The sequence below is a fragment of the Electrona antarctica genome (genome assembly GCF_951216825.1).
Source record: "Electrona antarctica genome assembly, chromosome: 13".
NCBI classification, from domain to species: domain Eukaryota; kingdom Metazoa; phylum Chordata; class Actinopteri; order Myctophiformes; family Myctophidae; genus Electrona; species Electrona antarctica.
The window spans coordinates 49,357,762-49,385,752 of NC_136794.1; the positions used below are offsets into that span (position 1 = coordinate 49,357,762).

At 48.6% G+C, this 27,991-nt stretch overlaps 1 protein-coding gene across 11 annotated transcripts in view; it reads left to right on the plus strand.

Annotated features, from left to right (window-relative positions):
* Window positions 1–27,991, plus strand: part of LOC306935893 (poly(rC)-binding protein 3) — a 256,803-nt gene that overhangs the window by 212,577 nt on the left and 16,235 nt on the right. For 4 of the 11 annotated variants that reach the window (XM_079519204.1, XM_079519205.1, XM_079519200.1 and 1 more), the window contains exons 11-13: window positions 1,571–1,699; window positions 7,230–7,376; window positions 13,731–13,772. In XM_079519204.1, the coding sequence (XP_079375330.1) occupies window positions 1,571–1,699; window positions 7,230–7,376; window positions 13,731–13,772 (318 nt within the window). The remainder of the gene's footprint in view (window positions 1–1,570; window positions 1,700–7,229; window positions 7,377–13,730; window positions 13,773–27,991) is intronic. The other 7 variants (XM_079519208.1, XM_079519209.1, XM_079519206.1 and 4 more) reach the window with 2 other exon arrangements.

The following is a 27,991-nucleotide window of genomic DNA, read 5'->3' on the forward strand; positions in this document are numbered from 1 at the left end:
TTTGACTGTGGTTTAATGGTTCCTCTCTGCAGTCCACAGGGGCCCAGGTCCAGGTGGCGGGGGACATGTTGAACGTTGGGTTTTGACTGTGGTTTAATGGTTCCTCTCTGCAGTCCACAGGGGCCCAAGTCCAGGTGGCGGGGGACATGTTGAACGTTGGGTTTTGACTGTGGTTTAATGGTTCCTCTCTGCAGTCCACAGGGGCCCAGGTCCAGGTGGCGGGGGACATGTTGAACGTTGGGTTTTGACTGTGGTTTAATGGTTCCTCTCTGCAGTCCACAGGGGCCCAGGTCCAGGTGGCGGGGGACATGTTGAACGTTGGGTTTTGACTGTGGTTTAATGGTTCCTCTCTGCAGTCCACAGGGGCCCAGGTCCAGGTGGCGGGGGGGCATGTTGAAGGTTGGGTTTTGACTGTGGTTTAATGGTTCCTCTCTGCAGTCCACAGGGGCCCAGGTCCAGGTGGCGGGGGACATGTTGAAGGTTGGGTTTTGACTGTGGTTTAATGGTTCCTCTCTGCAGTCCACAGGGGCCCAGGTCCAGGTGGCGGGGGACATGTTGAACGTTGGGTTTTGACTGTGGTTTAATGGTTCCTCTCTGCAGTCCACAGGGGCCCAGGTCCAGGTGGCGGGGGACATGTTGAACGTTGGGTTTTGACTGTGGTTTAATGGTTCCTCTCTGCAGTCCACAGGGGCCCAGGTGGTGGGGGGAGGGCATGTTGAAGGTTGGGTTTTGACTGTGGTTTAATGGTTCCTCTCTGCAGTCCACAGGGGCCCAGGTCCAGGTGGCGGGGGACATGTTGAACGTTGGGTTTTGACTGTGGTTTAATGGTTCCTCTCTGCAGTCCACAGGGGCCCAGGTCCAGGTGGCGGGGGACATGTTGAACGTTGGGTTTTGACTGTGGTTTAATGGTTCCTCTCTGCAGTCCACAGGGGCCCAGGTCCAGGTGGCGGGGGACATGTTGAACGTTGGGTTTTGACTGTGGTTTAATGGTTCCTCTCTGCAGTCCACAGGGGCCCAGGTCCAGGTGGCGGGGGACATGTTGAACGTTGGGTTTTGACTGTGGTTTAATGGTTCCTCTCTGCAGTCCACAGGGGCCCAGGTCCAGGTGGCGGGGGACATGTTGAACGTTGGGTTTTGACTGTGGTTTAATGGTTCCTCTCTGCAGTCCACAGGGGCCCAGGTCCAGGTGGCGGGGGACATGTTGAACGTTGGGTTTTGACTGTGGTTTAATGGTTCCTCTCTGCAGTCCACAGGGGCCCAGGTCCAGGTGGCGGGGGACATGTTGAACGTTGGGTTCTGACTGTGGTTTAATGGTTCCTCTCTGCAGTCCACAGGGGCCCAGGTCCAGGTGGCGGGGGGCATGTTGAACGTTGGGTTTTGACTGTGGTTTAATAGTTCCTCTCTGCAGTCCACAGGGGCCCAGGTCCAGGTGGCGGGGGACATGTTGAACGTTGGGTTTTGACTGTGGTTTAATGGTTCCTCTCTGCAGTCCACAGGGGCCCAGGTCCAGGTGGCGGGGGACATGTTGAACGTTGGGTTTTGACTGTGGTTTAATGGTTCCTCTCTGCAGTCCACAGGGGCCCAGGTCCAGGTGGCGGGGGACATGCTTCCCAACTCCACGGAGCGCGCGGTGACAATCTCTGGCACCCCAGAAGCCATTATCCAGTGTGTCAAACAGATCTGTGTGGTCATGCTGGAGGTACAGAACACATTCCCACAGTGCAAATCAAATCCAGCGCAGCAATAGTTCATTGAGACATGGAACTCAGATGGTTTATTAAATATTTCCCTGGACCCCCTTCATTCATTCTCTAATAGTAATTTATTCTGCTCCTTTAAATCAGCCAGTCTCTCCACGGCAACTCCCTTCACCCTCATTCGCTACAAGCTAGCTCACTCACGCCCACATTCCCTCAGTGCAAATCAAGTGGTCCATTTATTTAGCATTCAATCTAAATGCTAGCTGTAACAGGATTTGTTGTTGTTACAGATGTCTGCGTTCAAATTCCCTCCACCTCCCCGGCCTCATCCCTGTGGCATTTAGTTCGTTATTTATTTATTTTTAAAGGGGAAAAAACTGAATGTCTGGAACATGGAAATGAAGAGTTTACATAGTATGTGGTGCATGCATACACTTTCCTTAATGATTATATCTGGTTTCAGTATTCATAAATCCAGCCGTCGATCAGGCAGACGCAGGAGAACGGCAGAACTTCCAGCAGTTCATTTCATGAATTCTGATTTAACGAAGACCTTAGAACTTAGAAGCACTTTACAGTCATGCGGCCATTCTAGCACATTTTCCAACACTGATACGTGTGTGTTGAAGTTAAAGTAATATTCACTCTGTAATTGCAGGCGTAGTGAAATAAGCAGATTTTTAAGATTGATGACTAACTACTTTTTTGTTCAGTGCATAGTTCAGTGCATAGTTCTGTTCTGGTTGCTGTTCTATTGCAGTTTGGGCTAAAATGCCTTGCTCGAGGACATCTCAAAGCTATTTAAAATAAAGTTAGTTATGATGAAGGCTGCTAGTCCGGCAGCCGACTGGCTTTATGAAGGCTGCTAGTCCGGCAGCCGACTGGCTTCTTTATGAAGGCTGCTAGTCCGGCAGCCGACTGGCTTCTTTATGAAGGCTGCTAGTCCGGCAGCCGACTGGCTTTATGAAGGCTGCTAGTCCGGCAGCCCACTGGCTTTATGAAGGCTGCTAGTCCGGCAGCCGACTGGCTTCTTTATGAAGGCTGCTAGTCCGGCAGCCCACTGGCTTCTTTATGAAGGCTGCTAGTCCGGCAGCCGACTGGCTTTATGAAGGCTGCTAGTCCGGCAGCCGACTGGCTTCCTTATGAAGGCTGCTAGTCCGGCAGCCGACTGGCTTTATGAAGGCTGCTAGTCCGGCAGCCGACTGGCTTCTTTATGAAGGCTGCTAGTCCGGCAGCCGACTGGCTTTATGAAGGCTGCTAGTCCGGCAGCCGACTGGCTTTATGAAGGCTGCTAGTCCGGCAGCCCACTGGCTTCTTTATGAAGGCTGCTAGTCCGGCAGCCGACTGGCTTTATGAAGGCTGCTAGTCCGGCAGCCCACTGGCTTCTTTATGAAGGCTGCTAGTCCGGCAGCCCACTGGCTTCTTTATGAAGGCTGCTAGTCCGGCAGCCGACTGGCTTTATGAAGGCTGCTAGTCCGGCAGCCGACTGGCTTCCTTATGAAGGCTGCTAGTCCGGCAGCCGACTGGCTTTATGAAGGCTGCTAGTCCGGCAGCCGACTGGCTTCTTTATGAAGGCTGCTAGTCCGGCAGCCCACTGGCTTCTTCATGAAGGCTGCTAGTCCGGCAGCCGACTGGCTTTATGAAGGCTGCTAGTCCGGCAGCCGACTGGCTTCTTTATGAAGGCTGCTAGTCCGGCAGCCGACTGGCTTTATGAAGGCTGCTAGTCCGGCAGCCGACTGGCTTTATGAAGGCTGCTAGTCCGGCAGCCGACTGGCTTTATGAAGGCTGCTAGTCCGGCAGCCGACTGGCTTTATGAAGGCTGCTAGTCCGGCAGCCGACTGGCTTCTTTATGAAGGCTGCTAGTCCGGCAGCCGACTGGCTTCTTTATGAAGGCTGCTAGTCCGGCAGCCGACTGGCTTCTTTATGAAGGCTGCTAGTCCGGCAGCCGACTGGCTTCTTTATGAAGGCTGCTAGTCCGGCAGCCGACTGGCTTTATGAAGGCTGCTAGTCCGGCAGCCCACTGGCTTCTTTATGAAGGCTGCTAGTCCGGCAGCCCACTGGCTTCTTTATGAAGGCTGCTAGTCCGGCAGCCCACTGGCTTCTTTATGAAGGCTGCTAGTCCGGCAGCCCACTGGCTTCTTTATGAAGGCTGCTAGTCCGGCAGCCGACTGGCTTCTTTATGAAGGCTGCTAGTCCGGCAGCCGACTGGCTTTATGAAGGCTGCTAGTCCGGCAGCCGACTGGCTTCTTTATGAAGGCTGCTAGTCCGGCAGCCGACTGGCTTCTTTATGAAGGCTGCTAGTCCGGCAGCCGACTGGCTTCTTTATGAAGGCTGCTAGTCCGGCAGCCGACTGGCTTCTTTATGAAGGCTGCTAGTCCGGCAGCCGACTGGCTTTATGAAGGCTGCTAGTCCGGCAGCCGACTGGATTCTTTTGTTTAAAGTGGGAAACCATTGTGCGTCACACAAACCGGTGGTCCTTGAGGGTGTCGAAAACCACTCTTTTATAGGGGAAGGAGAGGGGTTGCTATTTTGATCTTTTTAAGGTTCAAGGTTCTTTATTATTTGTCTCCCGAGGAAGACATTTGTCTTAGACAAAGGGCCCGCATGCAAGCGTAGCCCTTATGCCCATGTCGCCGCAGAGCAGCGTCTTTGTCTTGGTGTGTAAACCAAACTAGCTGCAGCGGACTGCGTGTCTCTGTCTATCTAGTCTCGTGTTACCAGACTGCGTGTCTCTGTCTATCTAGTCTCGTGTTACCAGACTGCGTGTCTCTGTCTGTCTATCTAGTCTCGTGTTACCAGACTGCGTGTCTCTCGCAATTTCCAAATGCTTTCATCATACAGTCTGGAGCAAGAGCTGCCATGAGTAAAATATAAGGTGGAAGTGGAGCCTCCTCGCCACTTCCGTTTCATCTTTACACGCACATTTATCCTAATATAATATTCCTTACTCAGCTCATGGGTGCTATAGTCCCAGACTCTATATAGCATTCCTTACTCAGCTCATGGGGCTGTAGGTCCAGACTCTATATAGCATTCCTTACTCAGCTCATGGGGCTGTAGTTCCAGACTCTATATAGCATTATGTTACTCAGCTCATGGGGCTGTAGGTCCAGACTCTATATAGCATTATGTTACTCAGCTCATGGGGCTGTAGGTCCAGACTCTATATAGCATTCTGTTACTCAGCTCATGGGGCTGTAGGTCCAGACTCTATATAGCATTCCTTACTCAGCTCATGGGGCTGTAGGTCCAGACTCTATATAGCATTATGTTACTCAGCTCATGGGGCTGTAGGTCCAGACTCTATATAGCATTATGTTACTCAGCTCATGGGGCTGTAGGTCCAGACTCTATATAGCATTCCTTACTCAGCTCATGGGGCTGTAGGTCCAGACTCTAGCATTCGGAGATTGTGGAATAGTTGTCTGGCTACGCGAGACTACTGTCTATCTAACCCTGTCCTCTGCCTCTGACTGGCTTTATGAAGGCTGCTAGTCCGGCAGCCGACTGGCTTCCTTATGAAGGCTGCTAGTCCGGCAGCCGACTGGCTTTATGAAGGCTGCTAGTCCGGCAGCCGACTGGCTTCTTTATGAAGGCTGCTAGTCCGGCAGCCCACTGGCTTCTTCATGAAGGCTGCTAGTCCGGCAGCCGACTGGCTTTATGAAGGCTGCTAGTCCGGCAGCCGACTGGCTTCTTTATGAAGGCTGCTAGTCCGGCAGCCGACTGGCTTTATGAAGGCTGCTAGTCCGGCAGCCGACTGGCTTTATGAAGGCTGCTAGTCCGGCAGCCGACTGGCTTTATGAAGGCTGCTAGTCCGGCAGCCGACTGGCTTCTTTATGAAGGCTGCTAGTCCGGCAGCCGACTGGCTTCTTTATGAAGGCTGCTAGTCCGGCAGCCGACTGGCTTCTTTATGAAGGCTGCTAGTCCGGCAGCCGACTGGCTTCTTTATGAAGGCTGCTAGTCCGGCAGCCGACTGGCTTTATGAAGGCTGCTAGTCCGGCAGCCCACTGGCTTCTTTATGAAGGCTGCTAGTCCGGCAGCCCACTGGCTTCTTTATGAAGGCTGCTAGTCCGGCAGCCCACTGGCTTCTTTATGAAGGCTGCTAGTCCGGCAGCCGACTGGCTTCTTTATGAAGGCTGCTAGTCCGGCAGCCGACTGGCTTTATGAAGGCTGCTAGTCCGGCAGCCGACTGGCTTCTTTATGAAGGCTGCTAGTCCGGCAGCCGACTGGCTTCTTTATGAAGGCTGCTAGTCCGGCAGCCGACTGGCTTCTTTATGAAGGCTGCTAGTCCGGCAGCCGACTGGCTTCTTTATGAAGGCTGCTAGTCCGGCAGCCGACTGGCTTTATGAAGGCTGCTAGTCCGGCAGCCGACTGGCTTCTTTTGTTTAAAGTGGGAAACCATTGTGCGTCACACAAACCGGTGGTCCTTGAGGGTGTCGAAAACCACTCTTTTATAGGGGAAGGAGAGGGGTTGCTATTTTGATCTTTTTAAGGTTCAAGGTTCTTTATTATTTGTCTCCCGAGGAAGACATTTGTCTTAGACAAAGGGCCCGCATGCAAGCGTAGCCCTTATGCCCATGTCGCCGCAGAGCAGCGTCTTTGTCTTGGTGTGTAAACCAAACTAGCTGCAGCGGACTGCGTGTCTCTGTCTGTCTATCTAGTCTCGTGTTACCAGACTGCGTGTCTCTCGCAATTTCCAAATGCTTTCATCATACAGTCTGGAGCAAGAGCTGCCATGAGTAAAATATAAGGTGGAAGTGGAGCCTCCTCGCCACTTCCGTTTCATCTTTACACGCACATTTATCCTAATATAATATTCCTTACTCAGCTCATGGGTGCTATAGTCCCAGACTCTATATAGCATTCCTTACTCAGCTCATGGGGCTGTAGGTCCAGACTCTATATAGCATTCCTTACTCAGCTCATGGGGCTGTAGGTCCAGACTCTATATAGCATTCCTTACTCAGCTCATGGGGCTGTAGGTCCAGACTCTATATAGCATTCTGTTACTCAGCTCATGGGGCTATAGTCCCAGACTCTATATAGCATTCCTTACTCAGCTCGTGGGGCTGTAGGTCCAGACTCTATATAGCATTCCTTACTCAGCTCATGGGGCTGTAGGTCCAGACTCTATATAGCATTCCTTACTCAGCTCATGGGGCTGTAGGTCCAGACTCTATATAGCATTCCTTACTCAGCTCATGGGGCTGTAGGTCCAGACTCTATATAGCATTTCTTACTCAGCTCATGGGGCTGTAGGTCCAGACTCTATATAGCATTATGTTACTCAGCTCATGGGGCTGTAGGTCCAGACTCTATATAGCATTATGTTACTCAGCTCATGGGGCTGTAGGTCCAGACTCTATATAGCATTCCTTACTCAGCTCATGGGGCTGTAGGTCCAGACTCTAGCATTCGGAGATTGTGGAATAGTTGTCTGGCTACGCGAGACTACTGTCTATCTAACCCTGTCCTCTGCCTCTCCGCTCTCTCCTCCTCCCCCCACCCCCCCCCCCCCCCCCCTCCCAGTCCCCACCCAAAGGTGCCACCATCCCTTACCGCCCCAAGCCCGCCTCGACACCCATCATTTTTTCAGGTGGCCAGGTAAGAGTCGAGCCGCTGGCGCCGTCCGCTGCCGACCTCGACCTTTCACTGCAGCACCAGCAGACACTGCCTGTTAGTGTGACTCAGGTTTCCTTACTTTGACGTTCCCTTGCATGCCATGCTGAAAGACTCTTAACCCATGCCATGCTGAAAGACTCTTAACCCATGCCATGCTGAAAGACTCTTAACCCATGCCATGCTGAAAGACTCTTAACCCATGCCATGCTGAAAGACTCTTAACCCATGCCATGCTGAAAGACTCTTAACCCATGCCATGCTGAAAGACTCTTAACCCATGCCATGCTGAAAGACTCTTAACCCATGCCATGCTGAAAGACTCTTAACCCATGCCATGCTGAAAGACTCTTAACCCATGCCATGCTGAAAGACTCTATCCATTATCTTCTTAAGCCATGCCATGCTGAAAGACTCTTAACCCATGCCATGCTGAAAGACTCCCCGTGACTCTATCCATTATCTTCTTAGTGATTATAGAGCGTCGCAGTCCAGCCCCCTTTCATGACGACGCCAGGCCCAGGAAATAATTACCAATGCATTTTTCCCCATAGACATTTCAAAAAGTATTTATTTAAAGACCTTTTAACTGGTTCCGCACCGGCCCCGAGAAAACGAGATTAATTCACCTTTGCAATGGATGCCATGCCCGGCATCCCGAGATTTGTTTTATTCCCCATAATCCAGGGGAAAAAAATAAAATAGTTAGCATTTTAAGCTAACGATCCGTGACGTTTACCTAAAAACAGCCAAAATACTCGTCTTTATGTGCATTATGGATCATAATATGCTCAAAATGCGATATTCGGGGCTTGATTAGAGCTTAATTTGACTTAGATGTGACAAAAACTGTTATTCCCCCATCGGATCACCTCCCGAGCTGACCTTTCAAATAGCTAGTGGATGTTGTTTAGTGTTTGAACCGGAACTGATGGTCGGCCATGTTTGTAGTTTTTTCAAAAACGGCTGGCACTGGCGCGCTAGCGGCCACTACAGCACTGACGCTGAAACAGTTAAGCGTCGTACAAAGCCAACTCGAGTCGTGACAAATCATGACAACAAACACAATATTTTGGACCAAACAAATATTTTACAAAGAAGAAAAACAAGAAAGAAAAGTGTTGTAACCTGCCGTTTTCTTCTTCTTTCTAATTATTAAATAATTAGATTATTAATTATTTTTCGGGCCGAACAAATTTAGTTCGGCCCGAAAAATTGTGTTTGTTGTCATGATTTCTCACAACTCGAGTTGGCTTTGTATAAGGCTTAAAAGGTCTTTAAATAAATACTTTTTGAAATGTCTATGAGGAAAATGAACGGGGAATCATTTCCTGGGCCCTGGTAGGGGGCGGGACTGCGACGCTCTATTGTATTGAGTCAAATACCATGATGTCATCAGGGCCCATGATGTCATCAGGGCCCAGCCGCAGAGGAAAATACTAATGCATGCTATCCCCCCCCCTGTATTTATTTGCACACCAAAAGCAGCTGAATACATTCTGAATAATTTGGAAGAAAGTAATTTCACTTCTCAGAATCTTCTTGATTCTTTTTATACTTCTTAAAGGGGCATCACTTAAAGGGGCATCATTTATACTTCTTAAAGGGGCATCACTTTAAAGGATATTAAAGGGGCATCACTTTAAAGAACTTCTTAAAGGGGCATCACTTAAAGGGGCATCACTTTAAAGGGTTTTTAAAGGGGCATCACTTTAAAGGGTTCTTAAAGGGGCATCACTTTAAAGCACGTCTGGGGTAATTTTAATGATTACTCTTGCTTTTAATCAATGTGTGACAGTTTTTCCATTTGCTTGATTCGACAGTTCATTGATTGGAAACGCCCCCTTTCTATATAAACCAATGAACCAACTTCAAACTCTGTTTTAACCATGTTAGATTCACTGTCCAGTAACACATCCTTGGTTCTGTTAGATTCACTGTCCAGTAACACATCCTTGGTTCTAACCATGTTAGATTCACTGTCCAGTAACACATCCTTGGTTCTAACCATGTTAGATTCACTGTCCAGTAACACATCCTTGGTTCTAACCATGTTAGAGTCACTGTCCAGTAACACATCCTTGGTTCTAACCATGTTAGATTCACTGTCCAGTAACACATCCTTGGTTCTAACCATGTTAGATTCACTGTCCAGTAACACATCCTTGGTTCTGGTAACCATGTTAGAGTCACTGTCCAGTAACACATCCTTGGTTCTGTTAGATTCACTGTCCAGTAACACATCCTTGGTTCTGTTAGATTCACTGTCCAGTAACACATCCTTGGTTCTGGTAACCATGTTAGAGTCACTGTCCAGTAACACATCCTTGGTTCTGGTAACCATGTTAGAGTCACTGTCCAGTAACACATCCTTGGTTCTAACCATGTTAGATTCACTGTCCAGTAACACATCCTTGGTTCTGGTAACCATGTTAGATTCACTGTCCAGTAACACATCCTTGGTTCTGGTAACCATGTTAGAGTCACTGTCCAGTAACACATCCTTGGTTCTGGTAACCATGTTAGATTCACTGTCCAGTAACACATCCTTGGTTCTAACCATGTTAGATTCACTGTCCAGTAACACATCCTTGGTTCTAACCATGTTAGATTCACTGTCCAGTAACACATCCTTGGTTCTGTTAGATTCACTGTCCAGTAACACATCCTTGGTTCTAACCATGTTAGATTCACTGTCCAGTAACACATCCTTGGTTCTAACCATGTTAGATTCACTGTCCAGTAACACATCCTTGGTTCTGGTAACCATGTTAGAGTCACTGTCCAGTAACACATCCTTGGTTCTAACCATGTTAGATTCACTGTCCAGTAACACATCCTTGGTTCTAACCATGTTAGATTCACTGTCCAGTAACACATCCTTGGTTCTAACCATGTTAGATTCACTGTCCAGTAACACATCCTTGGTTCTAACCATGTTAGATTCACTGTCCAGTAACACATCCTTGGTTCTAACCATGTTAGATTCACTGTCCAGTAACACATCCTTGGTTCTAACCATGTTAGATTCACTGTCCAGTAACACATCCTTGGTTCTAACCATGTTAGAGTCACTGTCCAGTAACACATCCTTGGTTCTGTTAGATTCACTGTCCAGTAACACATCCTTGGTTCTAACCATGTTAGATTCACTGTCCAGTAACACATCCTTGGTTCTGTTAGATTCACTGTCCAGTAACACATCCTTGGTTCTAACCATGTTAGAGTCACTGTCCAGTAACACATCCTTGGTTCTAACCATGTTAGATTCACTGTCCAGTAACACATCCTTGGTTCTAACCATGTTAGATTCACTGTCCAGTAACACATCCTTGGTTCTAACCATGTTAGATTCACTGTCCAGTAACACATCCTTGGTTCTGTTAGATTAACTGTCCAGTAACACATCCTTGGTTCTAACCATGTTAGAGTCACTGTCCAGTAACACATCCTTGGTTCTAACCATGTTAGATTAACTGTCCAGTAACACATCCTTGGTTCTAACCATGTTAGATTCACTGTCCAGTAACACATCCTTGGTTCTGTTAGATTCACTGTCCAGTAACACATCCTTGGTTCTAACCATGTTAGATTCACTGTCCAGTAACACATCCTTGGTTCTAACCATGGTAGATTCACTGTCCAGTAACACATCCTTGGTTCTAACCATGTTAGATTCACTGTCCAGTAACACATCCTTGGTTCTAACCATGTTAGAGTCACTGTCCAGTAACACATCCTTGGTTCTGTTAGATTCACTGTCCAGTAACACGTCCTTGGTTCTGTTAGATTCACTGTCCAGTAACACATCCTTGGTTCTAACCATGTTAGATTCACTGTCCAGTAACACATCCTTGGTTCTAACCATGTTAGAGTCACTGTCCAGTAACACATCCTTGGTTCTGTTAGATTCACTGTCCAGTAACACATCCTTGGTTCTAACCATGTTAGATTCACTGTCCAGTAACACATCCTTGGTTCTAACCATGTTAGAGTCACTTTTCCAGTAACACATCCTTGGTTCTAACCATGTTAGATTCACTGTCCAGTAACACGTCCTTGGTTCTAACCATGTTAGATTCACTGTCCAGTAACACATCCTTGGTTCTGTTAGATTCACTGTCCAGTAACACATCCTTGGTTCTAACCATGTTAGAGTCACTGTCCAGTAACACATCCTTGGTTCTAACCATGTTAGATTCACTGTCCAGTAACACATCCTTGGTTCTGTTAGATTCACTGTCCAGTAACACATCCTTGGTTCTGTTAGATTCACTGTCCAGTAACACATCCTTGGTTCTGTTAGATTCACTGTCCAGTAACACATCCTTGGTTCTAACCATGTTAGATTCACTGTCCAGTAACACATCCTTGGTTCTGTTAGATTCACTGTCCAGTAACACATCCTTGGTTCTAACCATGTTAGAGTCACTGTCCAGTAACACATCCTTGGTTCTAACCATGTTAGATTCACTGTCCAGTAACACATCCTTGGTTCTGTTAGATTCACTGTCCAGTAACACATCCTTGGTTCTGTTAGATTCACTGTCCAGTAACACATCCTTGGTTCTGTTAGATTCACTGTCCAGTAACACATCCTTGGTTCTAACCATGTTAGAGTCACTGTCCAGTAACACATCCTTGGTTCTAACCATGTTAGATTCACTGTCCAGTAACACATCCTTGGTTCTAACCATGGTAGATTCACTGTCCAGTAACACATCCTTGGTTCTAACCATGTTAGATTCACTGTCCAGTAACACATCCTTGGTTCTAACCATGTTAGAGTCACTGTCCAGTAACACATCCTTGGTTCTAACCATGTTAGAGTCACTGTCCAGTAACACATCCTTGGTTCTAACCATGTTAGAGTCACTGTCCAGTAACACATCCTTGGTTCTAACCATGTTAGATTCACTGTCCAGTAACACATCCTTGGTTCTGGTGACTGATATTGTGCTTCTAATGCGTGAGTGGTCTGTGTTTTTTCAATAACTTTTTTCTAATTAGTATTTTTTTAATTCATTTTTTTGAATGAAAACATTTCAAATAAAAACTAATGAATGAAAAAATGAACCATGTCTCAGAAAGACGATATCGGCAGAACCAGGGATGTGTGTTTTCAAAATGGTTATCAAATATTGAATTATTGAATCACGCAAATCTAAAACTTAGGGGTACCAGAGTAGACATTAAAATGACCCCAGATGTAGCCTATATTATTTTTTAAGTGAAATACCCGTTTTATAAATATCCGTAACCGGGTGTTACAAGGACAATGTGGTGTCTTGACCGGTTGTTGTTCTCTCGGGCGGTGGTGAAAAAACCCGACCGCGAGTATCACAGCGCCTGCTGTCGGCCGTTGAAAAACCTTTGTTTTCACCAGAAACGACATTCATTGCGCCGATGTGGAGATACAGGCCATTGAAAGCAGCACATAGAGTGCAAGTGGATGCGCGCGCATCTTCAAAATGGCCGCGGCCACTGTCCCACTTTGACTGTTATGCTAACGAGAGGCAGCTAACGATACGATCGGATCAAAACATGGATTAAAGAATATAAACCCTGGAAAACGTAGGCTACGGTTCTGCCGGGCGCTAAAAGGTTTTTCAAAATAGTTAAAAATGGCATATACGTTTAGGGGTAAGGGGTAAGGGTACAAGATATTACCCCAGTTCTGAAGTCTCAGACACAAAGCCGTATAAACCGGCTCTGAAGTCTCAGACACAAAGCCGTATAAACCGGTTCTGAAGCTTTTGGAACATCCAACCCACTCATCACTTTAAAGTCTTAGATGGGATTGTGGGTGGGTTTGGAGAGACATCACACAGCTGAACATCACCTCTGGCTCTTTCACAAACACTTTGTGTTAGCTTTGTGTCAAAGCTGTGACATTACACAAACCTTTCCTGGTCCAAGAATAGGTCATTTTGATGTAAAATGCCAATAAACATTTAGTTTATTTTTGGTTTGGTTTATATTACAAAGTCAGGCATCCATACATTGTTGATAGAGTGGATTTGGAAAGAGTCGCTCGTTGAATCACAAGTCAGTGCCTTCATTTTGTTGTAACACTGGTTTAAATTGAGAGAGACTATATACTTTGTGGGCCTATTTTATTTTAATTTAATTTGATACAGTACATCAATTCCAAAATTATAGTATTCATGTCCTGCACTTGTTACACAACTATATCCATATATATATATATATATGGTTCTTTGCAACTTCACTTTTTTAACTTGAGGGGATATTGCATTATTTACCAATATGCAGATTGTTGTGCCGAATAGCTTTGGAATATATTTTATTAAGTATATCTGTAGAGCTTATTTCTAAACTTCATCTCTAAATAACTGTTTTAGGAGGTTAAAATGTGATTATTTTGTATTTCTTTCTTTCACCATACAGGCCTACACAATTCAGGGACAATATGCCATCCCCCACCCAGATGTGAGTTACCAGTCTCTTGATAATCTAATGACAAATGTTTTATACGTAGCTTAAACACTGAACAATCGGAGTCAAAACAATTGTTACACTCATCATTACCAGAGTAAATCATTGTCCGGGAACAGCATGCCTAACAATATTACACAAAATGCATGTCCACGCCATGATTATATGTATTGACTGAGAGTCTGCCATTGCGCAAATTACAGCTTTTCACCAGAGGAGAAAAACTTGAGTTAATATCACAGGTAGACTCTTCACATACTATACAGAGCATGTCTGAAATAAGTGTCAGAGCTGAAATCGACATGTAAATATGAAATAAATGCTTAAACATGTAGCTAGGTGTAATGTTAGAGACCACAGAAGTGAACCTTTCAAGCCTGTTTTCTCAACCCCCTGTTTTCTGCAAGACATTACTCTATAAGCCATATCTCCAAAACGGGTGGGTCAAACTGAACAACCAATATGTCAATTTGAAGCTATGATTCCCTGCTTTCATATGACATGAAAAAACGAAAATTCAAAAAAATCCAATGGCAGTCCCTCAGTCAAATTTAGTCACATATTGTCTTACATACAATATACAAAATCTCTACTATAATGAACTTAAACCATAAACTCCCTTGACTTATTATTTATTCCCCTTTATTCTCCTAATACCCGATCGTCAAGCTCACGGCGCATTGCATTGCGACACGCTGTAAGCTTGTAGATCGGCTATTTTCACCGAATGTTCGCCCCCGCAATAGGGCCAGATAAAGGATTCCTGTGGTTAACACTCTTATCGCCCTGTAGACGGAGGTCTCCGCCCTATTAAATAATTACGCCCATCGCCCAGGACGGAGATTAATCAAAAGAGGGAATGTTACTCGTTTCTTAACAGACCTCTCTACAGCCTGGGAGCGTCCCATTGGGCAACATTCTATGTCATTTGGGAGCGTCCCATTGGGCAACATTCCATGTCATTTGGGAGCGTCCCATTGGGCAACATTCCATGTCATTTGGGAGCGTCCCATTGGGCAACATTCCATGTCATTTGGGAGCGTCCCATTGGGCAACATTCCATGTCATTTGGGAGCGTCCCATTGGGCAACATTCCATGTCATTTGGGAGCGTCCCATTGGGCAACATTCCATGTCATTTGGGAGCGTCCCATTGGGCAACATTCCATGTCATTTCCGGCTAGTCCGTCATCCAAAGTGTCCATTTTAATGGATGGGATTAAAAATCTTAAAACATGAATAACTCATAATCTAAATCAATGATTCCAATTCTATTAACTTCAGGGGAAGGGGGAGGGGAAGGGGGGGGAAGTTGCTCAGAGGCGTTTTGAAGCACCCGGAAAAACCCTCTATACTTCCGCATTTGCCAACCAAATTTTGGTGGTCAAATGCGGAAGTGCAACCGAGTGCTCAATGGGTTAAACCCCCACCTGCACGTGGGTTTCCTCGTCATAATTCCACGGATCTGCCTGCAGTTCACGCTCTAACCACTAGGGCCGAATGCTTCAACAGTGGAGAGCCTCCGTGGGGGCTTATCCTAGCACAACCAAGATGGCGCCTGTGTCACCTTGAAATGGGCTCGGAAGCTGCAAATCGCTGGGCGCGCTGATTTAATGGTTCCAAATGACGGGTTCATGTGTTTGGTCCGACGGAGCATTGGTCCGAACGACAACCTACCTCAAACCCTCACCCTAACCCTAACCTCCCCCGGGGCAGCACACCTAAACCTAACCCCAACCCTCTCCCGACCCCCAGCGCACCTCGGACCAATGCTCCTTCGAAGCAATGCTCCGTCGGATCATAGTATGCCTCCCCCAAATGACGCTTGGGCGATAAGAGTGTTAAAGGCTGCGAAAACACGGTGCAACTACAGAGCTCTGGCTCTACACTACATACGATATTATTATACTGCACTTATACTGCTTGCAAATCACAGCCGTGCACTCCCTGCTCACATGGTGCTAATGTTTGACATCATGGATTACCCTTATCATGTGCATGAGCACATGTGGTGGGCAGCGGAAACAGTGATGGATGGTGAGGACAGTGGAGGCGTTTTAATGTCGATGCAGAGACACTTCCTTAATTCCAGAGGATTCATAATATCTCCCCTGCCTCATAATTTGGACTGCATCCGTCCTCGTGGTTAAAGAGTGGTATATAATCTACTCCATTCCAAGTCAGGCAGTGATTGATGGCGGCCGAGGCGGTTCGCTGACGTTGACAATCACTCAAGCTGCTAAAGGTTCGACCTCCTCTCCTCCCCACCCTCATTAAACCTCCATTTAGCATCAGGAGAGGAGAGGGACCAACAGCACCCTCGGCTGATGGCGGTGGCGACAGTACCGTCACCTGAATGGGTTTGGTAAAGGGGGAAGTGCCACTCGGAGTCCCAGACTGGATGACATGATAGACGAGAGCAGTGGTTCCCAAAACATTGTTCTCGTCTTGACATCCAAAAGAGGAATTTGGTGTCTCCCCTACAGTAGCTCCGGTCCATAGCCCTAATGCTCTATAGTTCCGGTCCATAGCCCTTATGCTCTATAGCTCCGGTCCATAGCCCTAATGCTCTATAGTTCCGGTCCATAGCCCTTATGCTCTATAGCTCCGGTCCATAGCCCTGTCCCTACAGTAGCTCCGGTCCATAGCCCTAATGCTCTATAGCTCCGGTCCATAGCCCTGTCCCTACAGTAGCTCCGGTCCATAGCCCTAATGCTCTATAGCTCCGGTCCATAGCCCTAATGCTCTATAGCTCCGGTCCATAGCCCTAATGCTCTATAGCTCCGGTCCATAGCCCTAATGCTCTATAGCTCCGGTCCATAGCCCTAATGCTCTATAGCTCCGGTCCATAGCCCTAATGCTCTATAGCTCCGGTCCATAGCCCTAATGCTCTATAGCTCCGGTCCATAGCCCTAATGCTTAATTCTGCCTTGCATTAAGACTATGGGACTGATGGCTTCTAGCTCTCTCATGAAACGCAGACCAGCCTCTCCTCTGTAGTGAAAATGTAAAGAACGTTTTACCTCCTCACCAATACAAAGACGGGTTGTGTCATTAGAAAGCCTGCTTTCCTTAGTGGACGCACTCTGAGTCTCCCACCACAAGTATAAAATGCACTTTTTGGCCAGAAAGGGATTTTTTTTCACCGGACGGAAAAATCTCGTCTGAGGTTTTCTCTTGGCAGTATCGGTAGAGGGTGCAGTGGAGTAACTAACAGGATTTTTTTTCCCGGTGTTGATTCCAGTGTTAATTTTGATTAGAAAACATACATTAACCACTTCAACCCTTATACAGTACATGTCGGCCATTTGAAAATGGCCGATCGGCTATTTTCAATAGATTTGCTGTGAAATGGGACATTCTGCAATATGAATACTTTTACTTTTAGTACTTTAAGTACATTTTGATGCCGATACTTTTGTACTTTTAGTACATTTTCAATTCTGTACTTTTGCTTGTAACGAAGTAGTTCTAAATTGCAGTATTGGTACTTTTACTTAAGTAAAACAATTGAGTACTTTTTTCCACCACTGCCAATTCTCTCCCTCCTCCTTCCTCTGATCCTCTGACCTCTGACCTCTGACCCCTGCCCTCCTTCACTGTGTGTCATGGTGTCCTTCTCCTCAGTCCTCACTTCTTCTTCTTCACTGTGTACTTTTGGTGCGTGATTATGAATCCCACCAACGTTCTCACCATGTGTCTGATTGGCTCCCGGGAAGGCATAGTTTTACTGAGGTTAGGCCGTTCGGGTTAGGTTTTGGGGGGGTGCATACTTAGTTTAGACTAGTCATTGGTTAGACATGGGTTAAGGTTAGGTTTAGGTGTGCTGCCCTGTGGGAGGTTAGGTTTAGGGTGAGGGTTTGAGATAGGTTGTAGTTGTAGGACTAATGACTGGTCGCAAAAACGAGAACTGTCAATCACAACGACTACTGGCCAATCACAGCAGGGCTTTCCTAGAACGTTGGTGGGATACATAATAACGCAGTTTTGGTTGGCTTGACTTCCTGGTGAGACGAGACCTGTTTCCCTGACGAAAACCTCTTTAAAGGGGTATTTCACATTAAAACACTTAACAATATGTGGTCATGTTATGGTCGGTCTACTTGGGCTTTTGTTTGCACCTCATACTAGTCTTCAAGTTGCTTGATTCAATATTCAGCCCATTTAGGCCCGACGTCGAAATTTCAAAAATGTCTTCTAAATCCTGACAGTCAGGATTTGCGCCACATTTTCACGATTTTTTCAAAAATAGCAGACCTACAAGCTCATAGCGCGCCACTCGGTGGCGTGCTATGAGCTTGTAGATCTGCTATTTTTCAATAGCTAAATTATAACATAATGTTTAAAACACCAAAAGGGGTTCCCGCCCAAAAATGGGTTAGATATGTCTATAAATGTCTCTGTCTGTCTGCACATACGTCTCTGTACGTGTGTACGACTGTAATGCACGTATAAGTGATACAAAGAAAATCAAACATAATTGCAAAATATAACTTTAAAGAAAACACATAAAGTCAATGTCCCTCATTTAACCCTGGGGGGCTGAGAGCGTCCAGGGAGTGGATCCAAAAACGTTTCTCTTTGATTTAATTTTTTAAGATGGTCTCCCCCTCTGATAAGAGGTTTAATATGCTCCATACCTACAATACGTAAAATAGTGTTATTGCTATTGTGGACATCCTTAAAATGTCTAGCTATAGGGTAAACAATGTTGTTAGTTCGGATAACATATTTTATGTTCTGCCAGACGGTCCCGAGGACGGCGTTTAGTTCTCCCCACAATGTCACACGTTTGGGCAGGTGCAGGTCAATCTATATACAATTAATAAAGTCATTGATTTAAATACTATTTTGTGTGTTTTCAAATCAGTAAACGTTTTGGTGTGTTGAACATTAGAACAATGTGGGCAATTCATGCATTTAAAAGACCTGATGGCCGGGTCTCTTGAGCCAAGAGTAGGAGCTCTTTTAGAAGAGATGAGAGGAGGCTCTGGGAACACACAGCGGAGGGTATAGGGTCACTGCCCATAACACCCCAGTTGTCCCTGATGATGGAACACACAGCGGAGGGTATAGGGTCACTGCCCATAACACCCCAGTTGTCCCTGACTATGGAACACACAGCGGAGGGTATAGGGTCACTGCCCATAACACCCCAGTTGTCCCTGACTATGGAACACACAGCGGAGGGTATAGGGTCACTGCCCATAACACCCCAGTTGTCCCTGATGATGGAACACACGGCGGAGGGTATAGGGTCACTGCCCATAACACCCCAGTTGTCCCTGATGATGGAACACACGGCGGAGGGTATAGGGTCACTGCCCATAACACCCCAGTTGTCCCTGATGATGGAACACACAGCGGAGGGTATAGGGTCACTGCCCATAACACCCCAGTTGTCCCTGATGATGGAACACAAGACGGAGGGTATAGGGTCACTGCCCATAACACCCCAGTTGTCCCTGATGATGGAACACACAGCGGAGGGTATAGGGTCACTGTCGATAACACCCCAGTTGTCCCTGATGATGGAGGGTAGGGTCACTGCCCATAACACCCCAGTTGTCCCTGATGATGGAGGGTAGGGTCACTGCCCATAACACCCCAGTTGTCCCTGATGATGGAGGGTAGGGTCACTGCCCATAACACCCCAGTTGTCCCTGATGATGGAGGGTAGGGTCACTGTCCATAACACCCCAGTTGTCCCTGATGATGGAGGGTAGGGTCACTGCCCATAACACCCCAGTTGTCCCTGATGATGGAGGGTAGGGTCACTGCCCATAACACCCCAGTTGTCCCTGATGATGGAACACACGACGGAGGGTAGGGTCACTGCCCATAACACCCCAGTTGTCCCTGATGATGGAACACACAGCGGAGGGTATAGGGTCACTGTCCATAACACCCCAGTTGTCCCTGATGATGGAACACACAGCGGAGGGTATAGGGTCACTGCCCATAACACCCCAGTTGTCCCTGATGATGGAACACACAGCGGAGGGTATAGGGTCACTGCCCATAACACCCCAGTTGTCCCTGATGATGGAACACACAGCGGAGGGTATAGGGTCACTGTCCATAACACCCCAGTTGTCCCTGATGATGGAACACACAGCGGAGGGTATAGGGTCACTGCCCATAACACCCCAGTTGTCCCTGATGATGGAACACACGACGGAGGGTAGGGTCACTGCCCATAACACCCCAGTTGTCCCTGATGATGGAACACACAGCGGAGGGTATAGGGTCACTGCCCATAACACCCCAGTTGTCCCTGATGATGGAACACAAGACGGAGGGTATAGGGTCACTGCCCATAACACCCCAGTTGTCCCTGATGATGGAACACACAGCGGAGGGTATAGGGTCACTGCCCATAACACCCCAGTTGTCCCTGATGATGGAACACAAGACGGAGGGTATAGGGTCACTGCCCATAACACCCCAGTTGTCCCTGATGATGGAACACACAGCGGAGGGTATAGGGTCACTGCCCATAACACCCCAGTTGTCCCTGATGATGGAACACACAGCGGAGGGTATAGGGTCACTGCCCATAACACCCCAGTTGTCCCTGATGATGGAACACACAGCGGAGGGTATAGGGTCACTGCCCATAACACCCCAGTTGTCCCTGATGATGGAACACAAGACGGAGGGTAGGGTCACTGCCCATAACACCCCAGTTGTCCCTGATGATGGAACACAAGACGGAGGGTATAGGGTCACTGCCCATAACACCCCAGTTGTCCCTGATGATGGAACACACGACGGAGGGTAGGGTCACTGCCCATAACACCCCAGTTGTCCCTGATGATGGAACACACGACGGAGGGTAGGGTCACTGCCCATAACACCCCAGTTGTCCCTGATGATGGAACACACGACGGAGGGTATAGGGTCACTGCCCATAACACCCCAGTTGTCCCTGATGATGGAGGGTATAGGGTCACTGCCCATAACACCCCAGTTGTCCCTGATGATGGAGGGTATAGGGTCACTGCCCATAACACCCCAGTTGTCCCTGATGATGGAGGGTATAGGGTCACTGCCCATAACACCCCAGTTGTCCCTGATGATGGAGGGTATAGGGTCACTGCCCATAACACCCCAGTTGTCCCTGATGATGGAGGGTATAGGGTCACTGCCCATAACACCCCAGTTGTCCCTGATGATGGAGGGTATAGGGTCACTGCCCATAACACCCCAGTTGTCCCTGATGATGGAACACAAGACGGAGGGTAGGGTCACTGCCCATAACACCCCAGTTGTCCCTGATGATGGAACACACAGCGGAGGGTATAGGGTCACTGCCCATAACACCCCAGTTGTCCCTGATGATGGAACACAAGACGGAGGGTATAGGGTCACTGCCCATAACACCCCAGTTGTCCCTGATGATGGAACACAAGACGGAGGGTATAGGGTCACTGCCCATAACACCCCAGTTGTCCCTGATGATGGAACACAAGACGGAGGGTAGGGTCACTGCCCATAACACCCCAGTTGTCCCTGATGATGGAACACACAGCGGAGGGTATAGGGTCACTGCCCATAACACCCCAGTTGTCCCTGATGATGGAACACACAGCGGAGGGTATAGGGTCACTGCCCATAACACCCCAGTTGTCCCTGATGATGGAACACAAGACGGAGGGTAGGGTCACTGTCGATAACACCCCAGTTGTCCCTGATGATGGAACACAAGACGGAGGGTATAGGGTCACTGCCCATAACAACCCAGTTGTCCCTGATGATGGAACACACAGCGGAGGGTATAGGGTCACTGCCCATAACACCCCAGTTGTCCCTGATGATGGAACACACGACGGAGGGTAGGGTCACTGCCCATAACACCCCAGTTGTCCCTGATGATGGAACACACGACGGAGGGTATAGGGTCACTGCCCATAACACCCCAGTTGTCCCTGATGATGGAACACACAGCGGAGGGTATAGGGTCACTGCCCATAACACCCCAGTTGTCCCTGATGATGGAACACACAGTGGAGGGTATAGGGTCACTGCCCATAACACCCCAGTTGTCCCTGATGATGGAACACACAGCGGAGGGTATAGGGTCACTGCCCATAACACCCCAGTTGTCCCTGATGATGGAACACACGGCGGAGGGTATAGGGTCACTGCCCATAACACCCCAGTTGTCCCTGATGATGGAACACACAGCGGAGGGTATAGGGTCACTGCCCATAACACCCCAGTTGTCCCTGATGATGGAACACACAGCGGAGGGTATAGGGTCACTGCCCATAACACCCCAGTTGTCCCTGATGATGGAACACACGGCGGAGGGTATAGGGTCACTGCCCATAACACCCCAGTTGTCCCTGATGATGGAACACACGGCGGAGGGTATAGGGTCACTGCCCATAACACCCCAGTTGTCCCTGATGATGGAACACACAGCGGAGGGTATAGGGTCACTGCCCATAACACCCCAGTTGTCCCTGATGATGGAACACACGGCGGAGGGTATAGGGTCACTGCCCATAACACCCCAGTTGTCCCTGATGATGGAACACAAGACGGAGGGTATAGGGTCACTGTCCATAACACCCCAGTTGTCCCTGATGATGGAACACACGACGGAGGGTAGGGTCACTGCCCATAACACCCCAGTTGTCCCTGATGATGGAACACACGACGGAGGGTATAGGGTCACTGCCCATAACACCCCAGTTGTCCCTGATGATGGAACACACAGCGGAGGGTATAGGGTCACTGCCCATAACACCCCAGTTGTCCCTGATGATGGAACACACAGCGGAGGGTATAGGGTCACTGCCCATACCACCCCAGTTGTCCCTGATGATGGAACACACAGCGGAGGGTATAGGGTCACTGCCCATAACACCCCAGTTGTCCCTGATGATGGAACACACGACGGAGGGTATAGGGTCACTGTCGATAACACCCCAGTTGTCCCTGATGATGGAACACACAGCGGAGGGTATAGGGTCACTGCCCATAACACCCCAGTTGTCCCTGATGATGGAACACAAGACGGAGGGTATAGGGTCACTGCCCATAACACCCCAGTTGTCCCTGATGATGGAACACACGACGGAGGGTATAGGGTCACTGCCCATAACACCCCAGTTGTCCCTGATGATGGAACACACAGCGGAGGGTATAGGGTCACTGCCCATAACACCCCAGTTGTCCCTGATGATGGAACACACAGCGGAGGGTATAGGGTCACTGCCCATAACACCCCAGTTGTCCCTGATGATGGAACACACAGCGGAGGGTATAGGGTCACTGCCCATAACACCCCAGTTGTCCCTGATGATGGAACACACGACGGAGGGTATAGGGTCACTGTCGATAACACCCCAGTTGTCCCTGATGATGGAACACAAGACGGAGGGTATAGGGTCACTGCCCATAACACCCCAGTTGTCCCTGATGATGGAACACACGACGGAGGGTATAGGGTCACTGCCCATAACACCCCAGTTGTCCCTGATGATGGAACACAAGACGGAGGGTATAGGGTCACTGCCCATAACACCCCAGTTGTCCCTGATGATGGAACACAAGACGGAGGGTATAGGGTCACTGCCCATAACACCCCAGTTGTCCCTGATGATGGAACACACAGCGGAGGGTATAGGGTCACTGTCCATAACACCCCAGTTGTCCCTGATGATGGAACACAAGACGGAGGGTATAGGGTCACTGCCCATAACACCCCAGTTGTCCCTGATGATGGAACACACGACGGAGGGTATAGGGTCACTGCCCATAACACCCCAGTTGTCCCTGATGATGGAACACACAGCGGAGGGTATAGGGTCACTGTCGATAACACCCCAGTTGTCCCTGATGATGGAACACACAGCGGAGGGTATAGGGTCACTGCCCATAACACCCCAGTTGTCCCTGATGATGGAACACACAGCGGAGGGTATAGGGTCACTGCCCATAACACCCCAGTTGTCCCTGATGATGGAACACACGGCGGAGGGTATAGGGTCACTGCCCATAACACCCCAGTTGTCCCTGATGATGGAACACAAGACGGAGGGTATAGGGTCACTGCCCATAACACCCCAGTTGTCCCTGATGATGGAACACAAGACGGAGGGTATAGGGTCACTGCCCATAACACCCCAGTTGTCCCTGATGATGGAACACAAGACGGAGGGTATAGGGTCACTGCCCATAACACCCCAGTTGTCCCTGATGATGGAACACACAGCGGAGGGTATAGGGTCACTGCCCATAACACCCCAGTTGTCCCTGATGATGGAACACAAGACGGAGGGTATAGGGTCACTGCCCATAACACCCCAGTTGTCCCTGATGATGGAACACACAGCGGAGGGTATAGGGTCACTGCCCATAACACCCCAGTTGTCCCTGATGATGGAACACACAGCGGAGGGTATAGTTTCACTGCCCATAACACCCCAGTTGTCCCTGATGATGGAACACACGACGGAGGGTATAGGGTCACTGCCCATAACACCCCAGTTGTCCCTGATGATGGAACACAAGACGGAGGGTATAGGGTCACTGCCCATAACACCCCAGTTGTCCCTGATGATGGAACACACAGCGGAGGGTATAGGGTCACTGCCCATAACACCCCAGTTGTCCCTGATGATGGAACACAAGACGGAGGGTATAGGGTCACTGCCCATAACACCCCAGTTGTCCCTGATGATGGAACACACGGCGGAGGGTATAGGGTCACTGCCCATAACACCCCAGTTGTCCCTGATGATGGAACACACAGCGGAGGGTATAGGGTCACTGCCCATAACACCCCAGTTGTCCCTGATGATGGAACACACAGCGGAGGGTATAGGGTCACTGCCCATAACACCCCAGTTGTCCCTGATGATGGAACACACAGCGGAGGGTATAGGGTCACTGCCCATAACACCCCAGTTGTCCCTGATGATGGAACACAAGACGGAGGGTATAGGGTCACTGCCCATAACACCCCAGTTGTCCCTGATGATGGAACACACAGCGGAGGGTAGGGTCACTGCCCATAACACCCCAGTTGTCCCTGATGATGGAACACACAGCGGAGGGTATAGGGTCACTGCCCATAACACCCCAGTTGTCCCTGATGATGGAACACAAGACGGAGGGTATAGGGTCACTGTCAACACCCCAGTTGTCCCTGATGATGGAACACACGACGGAGGGTATAGGGTCACTGCCCATAACACCCCAGTTGTCCCTGATGATGGAACACAAGACGGAGGGTATAGGGTCACTGCCCATAACACCCCAGTTGTCCCTGATGATGGAACACACAGCGGAGGGTATAGGGTCACTGCCCATAACACCCCAGTTGTCCCTGATGATGGAACACACGACGGAGGGTATAGGGTCACTGCCCATAACACCCCAGTTGTCCCTGATGATGGAACACAAGACGGAGGGTATAGGGTCACTGCCCATAACACCCCAGTTGTCCCTGATGATGGAGGGTAGGGTCACTGCCCATAACACCCCAGTTGTCCCTGATGATGGAACACAAGACGGAGGGTATAGGGTCACTGCCCATAACACCCCAGTTGTCCCTGATGATGGAACACACAGCGGAGGGTATAGGGTCACTGCCCATAACACCCCAGTTGTCCCTGATGATGGAACACACAGCGGAGGGTATAGGGTCACTGTCGATAACACCCCAGTTGTCCCTGATGATGGAACACACAGCGGAGGGTATAGGGTCACTGTCGATAACACCCCAGTTGTCCCTGATGATGGAACACACAGCGGAGGGTATAGGGTCACTGCCCATAACACCCCAGTTGTCCCTGATGATGGAACACAAGACGGAGGGTATAGGGTCACTGTCAACACCCCAGTTGTCCCTGATGATGGAACACACGACGGAGGGTATAGGGTCACTGCCCATAACACCCCAGTTGTCCCTGATGATGGAACACACAGCGGAGGGTATAGGGTCACTGCCCATAACACCCCAGTTGTCCCTGATGATGGAACACACAGCGGAGGGTATAGGGTCACTGCCCATAACACCCCAGTTGTCCCTGATGATGGAACACACGACGGAGGGTATAGGGTCACTGCCCATAACACCCCAGTTGTCCCTGATGATGGAACACAAGACGGAGGGTATAGGGTCACTGCCCATAACACCCCAGTTGTCCCTGATGATGGAGGGTATAGGGTCACTGCCCATAACACCCCAGTTGTCCCTGATGATGGAGGGTATAGGGTCACTGCCCATAACACCCCAGTTGTCCCTGATGATGGAACACACAGCGGAGGGTATAGGGTCACTGTCGATAACACCCCAGTTGTCCCTGATGATGGAACACAAGACGGAGGGTATAGGGTCACTGCCCATAACACCCCAGTTGTCCCTGATGATGGAACACACAGCGGAGGGTATAGGGTCACTGTCCATAACACCCCAGTTGTCCCTGATGATGGAACACACAGCGGAGGGTATAGGGTCACTGCCCATAACACCCAAGTTGTCCCTGATGATGGAACACACGGCGGAGGGTATAGGGTCACTGCCCATAACACCCCAGTTGTCCCTGATGATGGAACACACAGCGGAGGGTATAGGGTCACTGCCCATAACACCCCAGTTGTCCCTGATGATGGAACACACAGCGGAGGGTATAGGGTCACTGTCCATAACACCCCAGTTGTCCCTGATGATGGAACACACAGCGGAGGGTATAGGGTCACTGTCCATAACACCCCAGTTGTCCCTGATGATGGAACACACAGCGGAGGGTATAGGGTCACTGCCCATAACACCCCAGTTGTCCCTGATGATGGAACACACAGCGGAGGGTATAGGGTCACTGCCCATAACACCCCAGTTGTCCCTGATGATGGAACACACAGCGGAGGGTATAGGGTCACTGCCCATAACACCCCAGTTGTCCCTGATGATGGAACACAAGACGGAGGGTATAGGGTCACTGCCCATAACACCCCAGTTGTCCCTGATGATGGAACACACAGCGGAGGGTATAGGGTCACTGCCCATAACACCCCAGTTGTCCCTGATGATGGAACACACGGCGGAGGGTATAGGGTCACTGCCCATAACACCCCAGTTGTCCCTGATGATGGAACACAAGACGGAGGGTATAGGGTCACTGCCCATAACACCCCAGTTGTCCCTGATGATGGAACACACAGCGGAGGGTATAGGGTCACTGCCCATAACACCCCAGTTGTCCCTGATGATGGAACACACAGCGGAGGGTATAGGGTCACTGCCCATAACACCCCAGTTGTCCCTGATGATGGAACACACAGCGGAGGGTATAGGGTCACTGCCCATAACACCCCAGTTGTCCCTGATGATGGAACACACAGCGGAGGGTATAGGGTCACTGCCCATAACACCCCAGTTGTCCCTGATGATGATGCGGCTGACGTGTTTTGCGGCTGTGCAGAATTGCGTGACCAAATAAGGTCTATAGGTTGAGACCGAGAGGGGTTCGGGCGCTTAAAGTAAATTTTGTCGGCAAATGCCCTGTGCCTCATTCCGTGCCCGTGAGTGACACCACCTCGTGGTTGTAGGCTCTGCTGGTAAAGCGGTTCGTCATATCAATAGCTTGTGCCTCAAATTCAGCATCATCATCTCTATGCGCCTAAAGGCGCTGGAATTGGCCAAAACGAATATTGTTAATCAAATAAGAAGGGTGAAAAGAATCGGCTCTGACTAGTGTTATGTGTTGCGAGACGTTTTTTTTCCTGAAAATAGTGGTGTGAGGATTACCCAGTGTATCCTTAGAAATCGTAAGGTCAAGAAAATTAATACTCATTTGTGAGTATTCAATAGTGAGTTCAATAGTGATTCAATAGTGTTGGCGTGTAGCGAATTTAAATATTGATGTAGTTCAAGCAACTGCGTCTCAGAAGCCGTTAAAAATAAGGAGCAAGTCGTCAATGTAGGGGCCTTACCAGGTAATGTTGACAGGGTTTAAAACAAAGCGATTTTCCCAATAGCCAAGATACAAGCAGGCATAATAAGCACGACCCCATAGGCACACCAATACACTGTTTATAAATATCATCAGTGAATGTTGAATGAAGCAACTTAAAAAATAATAATAATCAAAAATCATATTTATTTATATATATTATTATTTTCTTTCTATGTTTTTACAAAATTAATTATTGAAAGCACTTAATTAAGCAATCAAATCATGTATTGATATCGAG